At 38.4% G+C, this 14,747-nt stretch overlaps 2 protein-coding genes across 3 annotated transcripts; one reads left to right on the top strand and one right to left on the bottom strand.

Annotated features, from left to right (window-relative positions):
* Positions 1-2,309: 2,309 nt before the first annotated feature.
* Positions 2,310-5,060, bottom strand: LOC132257004 (uncharacterized). The gene is made up of 3 exons (XM_059753667.1): positions 4,966-5,060; positions 4,534-4,905; positions 2,310-3,524 (listed from the first exon to the last, which is right to left on the bottom strand). The coding sequence occupies exons 1-3, from the start codon at positions 4,993-4,995 to the stop codon at positions 2,871-2,873; spliced, it is 1,056 nt and encodes a 351-aa protein (XP_059609650.1). The 5' UTR covers positions 4,996-5,060; the 3' UTR covers positions 2,310-2,870.
* Positions 5,061-5,418: 358 nt separating this feature from the next.
* Positions 5,419-14,296, top strand: LOC132257016 (catenin delta-2). 2 transcript variants are annotated; one of them, XM_059753685.1, is made up of 7 exons: positions 5,419-5,673; positions 5,764-5,862; positions 5,922-6,357; positions 10,847-11,207; positions 11,881-12,364; positions 13,036-13,605; positions 13,834-14,296. In XM_059753685.1, the coding sequence occupies exons 2-7, from the start codon at positions 5,809-5,811 to the stop codon at positions 14,206-14,208; spliced, it is 2,280 nt and encodes a 759-aa protein (XP_059609668.1). In that variant the 5' UTR covers positions 5,419-5,673; positions 5,764-5,808; the 3' UTR covers positions 14,209-14,296. The 2 variants fall into 2 exon arrangements, with proteins under 2 accessions (XP_059609668.1, XP_059609667.1); XM_059753684.1 differs by having other exon boundaries at positions 5,730-5,862.
* The last annotated feature ends 451 nt before the right edge of the window (positions 14,297-14,747 follow it).

The raw sequence follows: 14,747 nt of genomic DNA, 5'->3' as shown, positions 1-14,747 counted from the left end.
CTCTTTCCTAATTTGATATTTATTCGTAAGTTCATAATGTTGTATTACCGTTTCTATATCAGCAAACGCGAAGCACCAAGCTGCAAGCAAAATTCTAGAATGGACAAAATTTTGTTGATGATCCTGCTTATGCCCTTTTAATAGACTCCAAGAAACATATCTTGCCTTATTGGATGCTGGAAATTTCCAATAAAAGCCACTATAGCATAACGAGAAATTGTTTTGCTATACGATACACCGATGAACGACCTTTTGCTGGAATATCAACTTTCATTAAGTCAATATTGTGGTTAAACATTGCTTAATTATATCTAACTACTCACAAGAAATTTTAAAGGATTTTAAATTCTTTCGTTTTTTCGTTTCCAAGCTCAGAAAATTTAAAATCTTTGAAAATAGTGGTTTATGTAGTCCATTATTTACTTAGGTGTACGAATTGGAATAAAAGATAAGTAGGAAGGGTTGGTTACAACTTTACTAATTTCGTATTTCAGTCCGTATAAAATACTAATCTGGTGTTCCAACTTTCCGTTTTCATATATCATATTGGCGGCCACCTGGCGGCTGCTAGTGCGAATGAAATACGAACAAGAAGGCGTTGCAAGATGCAGTGGGGGCTTTATTTTATACGAATTTCAGCTGTCAGAAAATCATTTCATTGCGGCTACCTTTGAGCAGCCGTAAAGTGCTAGATTTTCTCTTTGATGGTGTTTTTAGGGCAAAATATTCCGATTTCTGCTCAGTTTTTGGCGATTTTCCGCCACGTGGAAGTTAGGGAATGTTCTTTAGTGGAAGTGAAACGCAATTTTCCGTGTTTCTCCGAAACTAATCTCAAGGAACTTCTAGGACTTTTCGGCGATTACCAAGGGATGTTTTCAGCGCGAAGAATGTGTTCAACAGGACGAAATAGTGAATACCAGTCAGGACAAGACATCTTCATCCGTGACAGTTCCTAACATAGGGCGTATTTCCGATGGGATTCTCGAAGGAGTCTGCTGGTCAGATTGTCCGGGAAGATGCCTTTGTTTTGACATTTTAGTACATCCGCATTTTCGTGCGTGTCACGACATGTACGCGTCAACGATAAATTAAATGAAAACTTAGCTTTTCATGTACTCGAAAATGTGTTAGAAAACCAATTAGTTTCTTTGAAATGTGCACAAATGGCCAGAAATATCCAACAATTATGTGATTCAACCCGTATAGTCTTTCTTTGTGAAGGTGTAAATGTGAATTTGCTTGACTGAGTAAAAGCCTTCAGCCTGTGAACTCTCATCCAGTCTTGTAGGGTAATTGGGAACGCACTGAATTACTAATTCTCAGGGGTCCCGGTTCGAGACCGGGCAAGACAAGTGGTTGGATAAGATTTTTCTCAGACACTGTCTTGTCCAGGATGAGAAAGAAAGGTTGGGGGTGAGGTTTCTTAAAAAATTATGTGATTATTTACATAATAACATAATTAGTCTATTTTCCTGATTTTCTCGTGAATTTTTCGGCTTTTCTTGCCTTCAGGCGACAAAAAATATGTGTCGGTGTCAAGCAGCAACTTTTGAAATGTTTCAGGCAGAAAAATGCACCACATTCGTATAATATACTAATCGAAATCTTGCAACACCTTTTAGTAAAATCATTTTTATGGTAACTTTTAAAAAATGATATGAATTTAAAATTGCAACAAGGCCTAAGTCTCATGATGCAATGCACTTAAGATGTGGACTTATAAGCAAAGTCCAAAAGTAATCACAAAATAAACAAATAGTAATGAGTATCAGAAAAACGTATTAACTTTATCCGGGTCCCTCACCACCTCAACGGGGCACAAACAATAACAACGAAATAAAATTTGTGCCTGAATTTCGAAAGCATTTTCCCTCCTGAAAAATTCAGAACACTAATTTTAATGCAATACTCGCAAAACATGCCAAATTCTGTACATAATTAAAAAATTAAAAGTCTATGTGTTTCTGTTGATTTTGATTTAAACCATTTCAAGGCTTGGCCCTCAGTTGTCTTCCATTGATTCTGACTTTGACACAACCTAAGAGTTTAGCTTCAGACAGAGTATGCATCATACCTTATTCTTGTTACCTATTTTCAAGACTTATAAAGATAAATGTTTTTTACGAGGTATCCTTTGTGTTACCTTCATTATTTGACTTGGATTTATTCTGCTAAACACAAAGAGGAAGCTGTAGAATGTTCAACGTCGAAAAATCTACACGATAAATTTTATATTCAAAACCATTATCTTCAATAAATTTAAAATTAAGCCACTGATCTGAAGACTAAATATGAATGATTGCAGCAATTCCTACTCAGACAAGGAATGTTAAAAATGTGTTATATTAGTTTAAAACAGTTTTTGCTATTCTGAGTTCCGCGGAATGCGGAATGCAAGGCAAAACAGACAGTGGTTTTAACCAATAATTCAATACTTGTATTATAAATTTCACTATTTCTGTTATTTTCAATTCTGGTTCACATATGTTTTACCAATTTTATACCGTCCGAATATATAAGTTTAAAACGACCTCCAGAGGTTGTACTTGCATATGCATTTTAAAATCTTAGTATATTTCAGCATTTTCCTTCTGTTACACAATGTTGAATCGCTGAAAACTCAGCAAAGTGTTATGCAAAACAGTGGTTCTAAAGAGATTAGAAAGGAGTGATTTTACTTATTAATTTGAAGTGTAAAAATTTGGTGTTTGAAAACTGACATTCCTTCTTTTCAGTGGAAATCGCTCCAGATTATTGTAAAGTATATTGTATATAATGTAATCCATATTAAATATCTGGATAGAATATTGCTGTTCAACGGTAACCTCAAATTCTAAAAACTTTAGGAAAGCAAATCATTTTTTTTATTACTATACAATTGTGACTGACAGCAATCCTGCACCATTAGTTTGTTGCTTATTAGGCTTAAGACGCCACTTCACACGCTTTTTACCTCGCCGCGTTTCTATAGGTCGGCGTACAATGTAGCGGGTGCCGTCGTGGCGCCGTTTAACCTTCCATTCCATCATGGGAGTCTCAGTCGTAGGCGGCAGTCTACGTTCAAGAGCACGTCTGTAGAGACGTTCTTGAAGGGCTATGGCATTGTTAAGATTTTCACGACTGGTATAAATAGTTGCAGCTGGCAGAGTTACAGCTGAGGTGCTCGGGCGAACGCGTGACATACGCACCATTTCATTGGAACTAATCGATGTATGTAGAGGTGTAACATCAACGTAGTGATGGTGAGATGGGCGCCAGTCTAACCATAGCTTATCTTTATTCACCTCGAATGCTAACTGGCGATCGCTCCCTGAGTCATGAGGACTGCAGTAGATAGGTTCCGACTCATCCTCTGGGATTGTTTCGTAAATGTGTTCCGGGTGTATATTCAGAGTATTCATATTATCTGTCAGAGTGTCTATAGATGTTTCAGAACAGCGACTTACGAGTAGTGTCACAGCGTTTGGATTCTCAGCAAACAGTAATTCTGTTTCTTCTTTGCTACTTACATCACACCCATTTACCTGAAGGGAAACAAAAGAAATATTATCTCTTTTGTCATGTTCTTACTGTATTGGTTAATTTCTCAAATATGCATATGCATCTAACTCATTGATTTCAATTTAGAAATGAGCCCAAGTACGGTTGCTTTGAAAGATGTCATAAAAAGCTTAGGTTTCAAAAATATGAAACTAAACTGTGTCTTTAATACACTCACATTTTTCGTTCCCTTTTTATTATTCTTTTACTCGGTTTTCCCAAAAGAAGTGTTCCATACTTGTTTTTAATGCTTTTTGCATAATGAAATTTATGTCATTAACAAATAGTGGAGAAATTTTTGTGTGACTTATATCTCTAGAATAAAAGTCGAAAGACTCCAGAATGTATAGTCTTTGCACCTTTCGTTGCGGCTCTGTTAAAACTCAATTTCGACTCCCTTACGACTTTTAGCACGCGTCGAGTAGTTGTATCCTGTTGTCCGAATTCGCCCGTCATTTTAATTTACTAAGAACAGAGAGCTATCGAGATAAATACTCTGTTACATTTCATCTACTCGGATAACACGTATATTAATATCTGACAATACTTAAACTACTACAATAAATTGAAACTTTAACAGAGAATCTTTTGCTTTCACCCCTTTTATCAAGAATTTTACTTAACAAAGCTCATAATTACTGTTTAGGCAATTGGTGAAACGAAATCGATGGAGAATTTTTTTTGCGAAGAGGGGGTGGGTACGCCTAGACTCATCGCCATGTCGTGGGACACCTCAAGAGCACTCGCGAGACTCTCATTCTGCTCACGGGATTTCTCATTTAACGGAATTTAACATTTGTGCAGTAATACAACTACTTGAAACAACGAAATACATTTTACTACTGATTGGGGCACAAATGTTTTTTTTTTTAATATTTTAAAATCAACAATTTGGTTTAAAGTCAACCTAGTCCAATTACATTTTCTAAGTATTTTTATAGTCAGACACAAACGTTTCCGAAATGGAGTTATACTTTGACTTATCGTATGAACCTGAAGGATCTGATCACCCTGCCTCAGACGTCCATCTCGTGCCGCTATGCTGTCGGGTATAATGTTGCTGATATAAGCTTCTGTCGATTGATTATGTGGTATTGCCGTGCATTTAGTGCTAGGGGCAATGTAAGCCACTGTGAATCCTATCTTTTCACTTATTTGTGCCTTACGTAGGGTCATCTCTTCGATGTCTACATCCACCTCTTCTAACAAGTCTGTCTGTACTGCCACGGATATGCTTTTGGAGGTAACAGTTTTCGCTTGATCCGCCACCCGCTTTCGAACCTCTACAGTAATAGGTTCGTGGGCCGTAAGGAAAACTTTGATTGCTTCTTCGTGACTACATCCGCTCACATCCACCCCATTTACCTACAACCAAGATGCAAATAGAAACTTATTCATCGATTAATCCTGAGCATGACGACGTACCTTTAAAATAACAAAGTCTAAGCATGCCATTGCCGTGGAGACAATAAACTTTTCTAAACTCTTAACGTCGTGTTGACATGAGTCCCTCTAACAACAATCTGAATATTTCTCATACGATTTGTCTCATGTTTTTAGGACGACATAAAGAGATTAGAATCCATGATCTCATACAACTGTCAGATAGTCTCCTCCAACAACCTGCCCTGAAACTTGTTTGAGATAAACGAGAAAAATCTCGTAAAATATTTTCTGATAAAAATGTACTAAATTGAACAGACTGGTTAGCTCATTCGAATGAAATTTATATTCAACATTTTCCAGTGTTAATAATAAAAGCATGTTATTGGATATTCTGATGGATTCTAGTAGGACAACCGAAATAGGGTATTATGTCAAAATTAAAATCAAGTGTAGTTATTGGGTATTTCGGTCAACAGTCAAAAAAGCCGAGTATATCCGATTGCTATATTATTTTTCGATTATTTGTCGCGTTTGGGTGTGTACAAAATTGTCGCGCGTTGCATTGTTTGGCTTCTGAAAGTGAGTAAGTGTGAACTCCATTTTCTGAACGTGTCCCTACTGGGAGAAAACAAATAAGATAAGAGTATCAAATATGAACTACGCCAACAGTAAGATTGACTAATATTAGTCAATGTAGCGCCAATCTTGGACTATCACATTCCGTTCTGTCAATATGCAGCAGTATAAGTAAGCATTAGTTTGATAGCGTCTTTAAGTAGACGCTTACTTTTTTTATTCTCTAGGACTCGGCAAGACGCTACTGGCCCCTTATTTCAGAATCAGAGTAACGGACACGGTGAGAACTCGCCTAATAATTCCCACATGCCGTTGCTCGAAGACGAAAAGATACATCATAAGAGTACCACTACACAGCAGGTGAAAGTATTTTAAAAACTTTTCTATCTCCACTGCAACTTTATACTCTTTACCTATAGGTTACAACAGTAACAAAAGTGGTGCGCGAGGTAAAGCATCTTCCGAATGCTACCAGTCTTGATTACGTCTCCATGCCATTAGACGTGCAATCTCTCGGTGACACAGATGAACCTTCTGTGGATTATGTAACGATGCCGTTAGGATTATTTCCGCGTACACAATACGTTAAGTATAATCACATGGAACAGCCACACCATATCTACGTACATGGATGTCCGCCGACGGAGACTTACCACGCCCATTATGGAGATTACGATACTTTTGCACCTCAATATGCCAATACTGGATTTGCAGATGGCACGGACGCATCATCACGCACACCACCAAGCCCTAGTGATCAATCGGCATCACCAACGGTAGCGCAGCCAGTTATCGACGGAGCCACTGGTGGATATTTACAACCACCCTATGATGATATGACTGAATACCAGCAAGGTAAAATGAAGTAGTGGATTTATAACCCAGACGCTTATTAAAGAAACATCTGAGACGCTTTTTTCCACCGAGCGAACTTTTGTTCTTTTGTTTAGCCAGACTGGGCAGAATTCGCGAGAAAATCGCAGAAAGCGCGCGGCTGTAATTTTTCTTAGTGTATGATGAGGCGAATTGAAAAGGGGAAAAAAGGCAATATCTCAAATTGAGGTTCTCAGAGAGAAAAGTAATATGTGGTGAAAATATTCGCCGTGAAATTCTCTACAACTTCAATCATATCGCGAATTTTTGCCACTCGCGGGGCGTTTTATGTGATTTTTCAAACACCTGAAAAAAGACACTTTTTGTGCTTCTCTGGGAGTTGTGGTCATTTTGACCCTTTGGAGTAATTTTGGCAATCTTGACATGTTCAGGGAGTTGTAGTCAATGAAACCAGCTTATCAAATCTGTGTTACTTTTGGCGATCTGATGAGGAGTTAGGGATAATTTGGCATTTCTTTGCGAACAATCTAAAAAAAATTCGTCTGCAACTCGAATACTGAATAACCACTGAATACTGAATAACGGATTTTACAATAACATGTCATAATACAGTCTACATTAGAGTATGTAATACTACATCATACATTTGGCCGTGAATGCAGGGAAGCATATTTTAATGACTTTAGAGAGGAGATAATAGCATTCACTTTAAGAGTTTGTCGTTGTTGTTGTGTTTAACGGCTGATTGATGAAATTTGAGTGCAGAGGATGGGAGCCATAGTGTTGGATCGGTGGAGTTTTGCAGTGAGAGTTGTAGTGCATCCCATATTTGACTAGTTTTCGCCCCAATTTATCGCATCCCTGAAGAAGGAGACATAGTCAGACAGGCAGATAGACAGAAGACATAAACAGACAGAAATAAGAAAATTGGCAGCGAGACAAAACAAAGGCCAGCAAGTGACCACAGGAAGCAAGAGGCCAGAGTGGAGGGATACCGAAAACAAACAAGACATGCCAAGAACACAAGAGAGCCACACAAATTAGAATTCTGTATTGATATTGTAAATCTAGGAGCCTGAAAAGTTGCATGAAAATAATAATGTTAAATAATTGGGTGGTCTAATCTCATCGTAAAAACGGGACCCAGCTTTGCCTCGCTCTGGATGAGAATTAAATGAAAACGTGTCTATGCACACATGAATGAAAGGAATAATGTAGTTACCAACTTTTACTAGTGAGAATAATCCCTATTAGTTCAGCGACAAAGCAAGTAATCCCGCGAATATCCCCGAAACAGCCAGCCAATAATCTACGCACATTATTATGAGAGAGGAAATAATCTCTGCGAGATATAATTGCCCCTTCGGCACACCTTCTGGGCCTCGGAAGATTCTTCTACCTGTGAAAGAGATGGAAAATCACCGTATTAGTAGATCTGGGGAGAAACATTAAAAAATCCTTCTCATGGGTCAAAGATTGCTGGGAAAATTCCACTAGTTGACCTCTCGCACCGTTGGCGCGAAAACACGGCGTCCTCAGACTCCCCATAATCACTCAAAACCACTCGGAAGTCCCCTTAATGATTTCAAATGTATTTTTCACTACCTTCGCAATATACGCCTACACAGCCTCGGTCGTCTTGCACTACTCCTACGCTTATAATCTAAATCTAAATCTACTCAACTTATACGGATCTTTTACAAGAACGAACAACACTCAAAATTGTCAAATAAAAAGTAGCCTCTGCACTGCCCAAAGACTCCGACACAAATGCAAGTGCACCGAAGAGGCTCAGAGTACACTTGACCCAGTTTTTCGTATCCCGGTTTATTGATTGACCGGGATAAACGATCGCTTTTCTCTCGCTGAATTAAACCAGCGAGATTTGCATGTATTGGTGTGCTCATCAATGCTCTCCCTGATCACTGATGAACATCCGATAAGTCACGCGCGACCCCGATAGGGAGGACGAGCGCACCATGGGCAGGGTACATTCTCCTCATCGTTCTCCTGAACAAATAATACATAAATAAAGATTTATTTACTACCTGGAAAATCAATTGTTGAGTAGAGTGTGATTTCAACTAATTACAACACCTCAGAAAGCATTGGACGTGAATTTCATTGAAACAAACTAGCCAATCTGTCCAATTCATAACGATTCTATAGATGTAGTAATTTTCGCGAATTTATATGACTTCTATAACACGCTTTTGGCGCTGTTCTTATCATTAATAGTGAATTACAAATAGACTAATTAACTTTTTCGGACTGTACAATTACTTACTTATTTTGGCAATAATTATTATAATTTTATTTTTAATTAATGTTCCTGTTTACAGATTAAACAATATTTGAGGCTACATGCACGCAATAGTTTCATTTTACACTTAAAGTTAAGTACAAAAGTTGCAGGTGTATGTCACGGAGAAAGAAAGAACAGACGGGGGTGTACACGGTGACAATTGGGAAAAAACTAGATACTGGCTCTATACTTACTACATTATGTGAAATTGTTTGATTAGTCGAATTCTTCATTTTGTGCCAATTCTTTTCGGCGGTCGCTCATTAAAAGTGATCTTAAGGTAGAATTATTGGAAATAAAAACATGTGATAAGCGAACGCTTATGGTCAGCTGGGCGCCGCCAACACGTAATGTGGCTAACTCGACCAACCCTGTTTTTAACGAAAAATGTCAAACCACCCTAACTCAAGTTCTATGGCACTGACAGAAAAGTATAACTCCATTTTGGAAACGACTCGATCTAAACTATCGAAATACTTAGGAAATTCTCTCAAAGTAGTGTGACCTTGGAACAAAATTTTTCACTTAAAAATTTTCAAAATTTTGTTATCAAGATTAGCGTCTTTGGCGGTGGTTTGATGAACTTCTGTTATTCGAAATAGTCGCAGAGTTTTGCAAGAGCTTTCTAACGAGCCCAAAATTATTTAGATCGGAGAAATAGAACCGAAGTTATAACGCATTTGAAATTGAAAAGTCAAACCGTCATAACTCCGGTTCTATTACATCCACAAAAACTATAACCTATTTTTAGAGACGTACTGATCTGGACTACAACATACTAAAATCTCATCAAAATGCATAACAGATTTGTCAAGATACAGGGATTCAAATTTTTTCAATATGGCGGAATTAGTTATGACGTCATAGCGTAACGGTAAATGCATCCCACTAAAAGGTGTCGAGACATGTCTTTTGATAGGCATCGGTTGGTAAACAGCGGAGATATGGGCCGGGAAAGGTCTGAACTTTAACCTTCCATATCTCCGCTCCCAAAACATTAGGCCCTACAAGTAGGGTATCATTGGAAAGGTCTCGGTCTCAGCTATAACATATTACAATTTAAAGAAAATTTATAGCATTTTTTCCGTGTTATTCGATTTTGAAATTTCGAAAATAGTTTTTTTTTAGTTATCGCCCCTAGCGATGGTTTTACCAAGTTATGATGATAGAGTGGGAGATGGCATTTTACGAGACCTTTCCAATGAATACAAAATCATTTATATCGGTTAATGAAAAGCGGAGCTATGGCCGTTTTAATTTTCAAAATTTCGACCCGAAAATGTAGGGTCTGGAAGGATCTATGTCCTGAAGTGGCGATTCGTTAGAAATGTCTTGAGGTCAGCTATAACATACCAGAATTTGGATCCGATCCCTGCCATAGGGGCTGAACAAATGAGGAAAGTGTATTTTGGGGGTGTTTAGAATGGCAGACGGAGGGGTGGGGGGTTGGATTTGATATCATCATTCTCTAGCGGCAGTTCGACTTTTGACCTTTGGTGTAAACCGCATGTCGATATGTCTTACAGTTTAGGCTTCACAAGTCCATTTCGGTGGAACCGACGGACCGACGGACGGCACCCAAAAAAATGCTACCCCACTCTTTTTTGTCATGTTTCGTGATGTTAAGCCTCCCCGATGCCTTTTTGCTATATATTGCGGGTTTTTATGTTTAGCGCGATTACAGGTGCAGCGGGCTACGCCCAGCTATAATTATTGTAGAGCATTGTGGTAGTGAAACTGAGGCCGCGAGTTCCATACTTAGTGGTGTTCGGCTTATAGTGATCTAGTTGATGTGATTGTCTAGTTATGTTTTGTGATTTTAATTTTATCCGAAAATTAGTGTGAATGCGGTCATTAACAATATTTATCAAGTGTTGTATCTATCGGGCCTATTTAATGTTTGTTATTTTGGCAATGCCACCACCCATTAAGCAACAAAGCCTTCTCCGTCACAGCTTATATTCGAGACAGATTTGCTTTTCGGTGGCAAATTGTCAGTTCACCCATAATGATTATTATTATTATTATTATACTTATTATTATTTTTATTATTATTATTTCATATTTTATTAATATTGCGCAATGTTGGAAAAAATCACTGTTATTCTAAAAATTTTAATAACTAGCTTCATGATATATTGTTATGCTTTTGTTCAAGGTTAATTGCGGCATTTACCCAATAGTGAATATCGTTATCTTTGACAGAATATCATCTTACGCCGTCACCACGAGTTCTGGAACGCTACAGTGAAGATGCGACCCAGTTGGCATATGGTTATATTGCTGCTGCACCCTATGGTGGTGAAGAGCAACTTCAACAACACCTGCAAGCCCTTCAAGTAGCACCTCCAGCTGATGAAGAGCATCATGTGCGGTGGCGAGATCCAAACCTTACGGAAGTTATAGGTTTTCTTGGCAACCAATCAGCCGTGGTGAAGGCTAATGCAGCTGCTTACCTTCAACACCTTTGTTATATGGACGACCCTAATAAGCAGCGCACTCGAACGTTAGGCGGAATTCCGCCCCTCGTGACACTATTAGAGCATGAAAATGGAGACGTGTACAGGCGAGTCATAATATTTATATTTAGAATCCTCTCATAAGAAAACAAATTATCCATTACAACTAGTATTAATTTTCAATACAAATTTCCATCTGTAATGGCCTGGAAATTCTCCTCCTGTTATCTTTCTCACGTCCTTACGTACTCTTGACTCTTTTGTTACTCCTCCGTCCGCCATCTTGTCCCTCTGCGTCAACGTCAACCCGATCGCCCTTTCCCCGCGCCCCCTTTCCGCCACCACACCATCAATTATGAAAAAACTACTATTGGAAGCTTTATGAGATTTCACAGACGATTTCGTCATAGAAACTAGAAACAAAATTATTAATGCTGAAAACATGTAATTTTGCTTTGTATTTTTGCGAAATCCCTTCAGATTTTTTACGGACGTCGCTAGACCTATAGTGTTTCATATGTGCTCTCCTATTTTCCATACGTGTCAAACTTCCCTCGTCTTTTCTTGTGACCTTCCTTTAAAGCACTGTTTTTCTTTGGTAAGAAGACTGAATTATATTGTACACACGTATTGTTAAAGAATGGCGTCGAATTTGCTGAACCATCGCCGATGTGAAATGAAATTATCTGATATTTGACTGATATTTCTGACTTCCATTTCCATTGTGTATACGTAAAAGAACAAATATATTATTGATAATTTTAATGATTTTTTTGACAGGAATGCTTGCGGTGCGTTACGTAACTTGTCGTATGGAAGACAAAATGATGAAAATAAGCGCTCAATAAAAGCAGCGGGTGGTATTACAGCGCTCATATCTCTGCTTCGGCGTACAACGGAGAGCGAAGTGAAAGAATTGGTTACAGGCGTAATCTGGAACATGTCGTCCTGTGAGGATTTGAAGCGGGCTATCATTGATGATGGTGTATACGTAATTGTATCCTTCGTTATCATTCCCCATAGCGGTTGGGACACCGTGAGCCCTGGAGAGACCTGCTGGAGTACAGTATTTCGTAACGCTTCTGGTGTTTTACGTAATGTGAGCAGTGCCGGAGAATATGCACGAACACGCCTGCGTGAATGTGAAGGTCTAGTAGATTCTCTACTGTACGTTATTCGCACAGCCATTGATAAATCAAACATTGGTAACAAAATTGTGGAGAATTGCGTGTGTATTTTACGGAATCTCTCTTATCGTTGTCAGGTAAGTCTAAAATTATATTAAGCGTTGCAACTTCAATATCACAACTGAGAGATATATTTTTATATGCTTCATACACATAATAAAAAATATTTAAATCATATATGGAAAAGCATAAAGAAATAAAATTTATAAATCTTCCCACAATTTTCATTTTCAATCTGAAGATTTGTTAGGTCTACATATATATTAATGATATTTAACTTAAAAGAAATTTAGGGATTCATGCAACTTTACACACACATTTTGGCATTCAATGTATAATTATTATGAATTTCCGGTAATATAACAGCAGTTTTAATGATTCTCATTTCTTCCGCCGCGAATCTATGGCGGCGCCGTATTTCACATTCTCCCAATGCATTTTTCCAATGAGATGTAAAGAAATATGAAAATATGTTAGACTGTACCCGGTAAAGTGTACCTATCAGTAATCTGCAATAGATTCTGAAGTCGTCATGATGCCTCCATTAGTATTCTGCTATTTATATTTCCTGAATTCTAATGTTCATTTGATATTATTTAATTGTATCTTATATTATTATTGAACAAACGACTGCAATAATTAGAGCGTTTTTCCTTCGATACTATAGGTTAAGGATCAAAACAATCAGAATTCAATGAATATAAAGAAAGTGCTAATTAGATATATATTTTCTGGCTTATATGTATAGGAAGTGGAAGACCCCAATTATGATCATCATCCACTGCCACCGATTGGAGGCGTTCGTAGCGGTACTCGTAATACAGACGCTAATTTGGGGTGTTTTGGTGCATCACGCAAAAAGAAAGACACTACCCTTGAAAAAGGACTCGTAACAGTTCCAACACGTCAGTTGCGTGGTGATACGAAAGGCTATGAATTGCTTTGGCAGCCTGACGTAGTGCAATCCTACCTCACGCTGTTACAGAGTTGCTCCAATCCAGAAACCTTGGAAGCGGCTGCTGGAGCACTACAAAATCTCGCCGCGTGTTACTGGCAACCAAGCATCGAGATCAGAGCGGCCGTACGTAAAGAGAAAGGTCTACCTATCTTGGTAGAGCTGCTTAGAATGGAGGTGGACCGTGTAGTATGCGCTGTGGCCACAGCGCTACGCAATCTGGCCATAGACCAGCGCAATAAAGAATTAATCGGCAAGTATGCTATGCGTGATCTGGTACAGAAGTTGCCGTCCGGCAATCCGCAACACGATCAAGGTACATCTGACGACACCATCGCTGCAGTCTTGGCCACACTTAACGAGGTGAATCTAAGTATTATGGGTTTATCGCACTATCGCTATGAATGTCGTGCAATTTTCTTTTTTTTTATCAACTTTTCTGAGAAAAAATAGAAGTGAATAATTCGTAGACTATTGACTTTATTTGGAAAATAGTGCAACGGGCTGGCAATCCTCGCGGTTAGACTCTAATAGAATGACGTTGCTTAAAATTTAATTTTGATATGCTTATATAGTGTTTGTTTTTTACAGGTAATCAAAAAGAATGCCGAGTTCAGCCGGTCTTTGCTGGATGCAGGTGGGGTGGAACGGTTGATGAGCATTACGCGACAACGTCAAAAGTACACTCCACGTGTAACAAAGTTTACAGGGCAGGTACTCTTCACTATGTGGCAACATCAAGAGCTACGTGACGTTTATAAGAAACACGGCTGGCGAGAGCAGGATTTTGTTACAAAAGCGGTAGCAGCGCGGAACGCGACACCCAACAGTCCCAATAACGCAAATAGTACTTTAAATAGACCCATGGCATCACAAAGTGGAACACGCTACGAAGATCGTACTATAAAACGCACAGCGCCCCGTAACAATGGAGCCCCTTCACGACCAGTCTACCAATGCCCATAGCCCCGAAATCATTTCTAAATTATAGTGGTTTGAACGCAATATTTATATACATACGTCACTACTTATTAAAGTTAATGTAATAGTATAATCACGTTATTGAATGGTATGTCTGCAAAGTTATATTTCCACTCGAAAATTGACGAAGCTTCATACATACATATAGGTATCTCTTTGAAATGCAAATGCGTTTCGATTTCTAAAAATTGCACCAGGTTGTAATAATTTTCTTCAGAATTGTCAAAGTAACTGGTATTTTTCAACTCGAATGGATTATTTATGTCAGAAATTAAATAGCCAGTGCAAAACTCCTAATTTAGTTTCACTTAGATGATTTTTCCGAGGTAAATTCCTTTATCATCAGGTGCGCGGTTGGGTCTGTGTAGTGTCGGTGGAAAAGATTGATCACTTTGGTTGCATTTTCGTCACCTAGTTTTACCTTCTCCGCATCACTTTGCATTTTTACATCTTCTAGTCTTTGAAGGGATGCAAAATGGTCGGAGCATGCAAAAATATATGGTCAGAAGTCAACTAGAGTGACC

Source organism: Phlebotomus argentipes, unplaced genomic scaffold (genome assembly GCF_947086385.1).
Source record: "Phlebotomus argentipes unplaced genomic scaffold, Phlebotomus argentipes genome assembly contig_75, whole genome shotgun sequence".
In the NCBI taxonomy this organism is placed as follows: Eukaryota; Metazoa; Arthropoda; class Insecta; order Diptera; family Psychodidae; genus Phlebotomus; species Phlebotomus argentipes.
This window is presented reverse-complemented; position numbering and strand designations above follow the sequence as displayed.

Coding starts and splice junctions, on each gene's coding strand:
- LOC132257004 (XM_059753667.1), bottom strand. CDS start 4,995: ATGGCATGCTTAGACTTTGTTATTTTAAAG. Junction 4,906..4,965: donor TAGACTTTGTTATTTTAAAG/GTACGTCGTCAT, acceptor TCTTGGTTGTAG/GTAAATGGGGTGGATGTGAG. Junction 3,525..4,533: donor AGGGTGATCAGATCCTTCAG/GTTCATACGATA, acceptor GTTTCCCTTCAG/GTAAATGGGTGTGATGTAAG.
- LOC132257016 (XM_059753684.1), top strand. Junction 12,365..13,035: donor ATCTCTCTTATCGTTGTCAG/GTAAGTCTAAAA, acceptor TTATATGTATAG/GAAGTGGAAGACCCCAATTA. Junction 13,606..13,833: donor TCTTGGCCACACTTAACGAG/GTGAATCTAAGT, acceptor TGTTTTTTACAG/GTAATCAAAAAGAATGCCGA.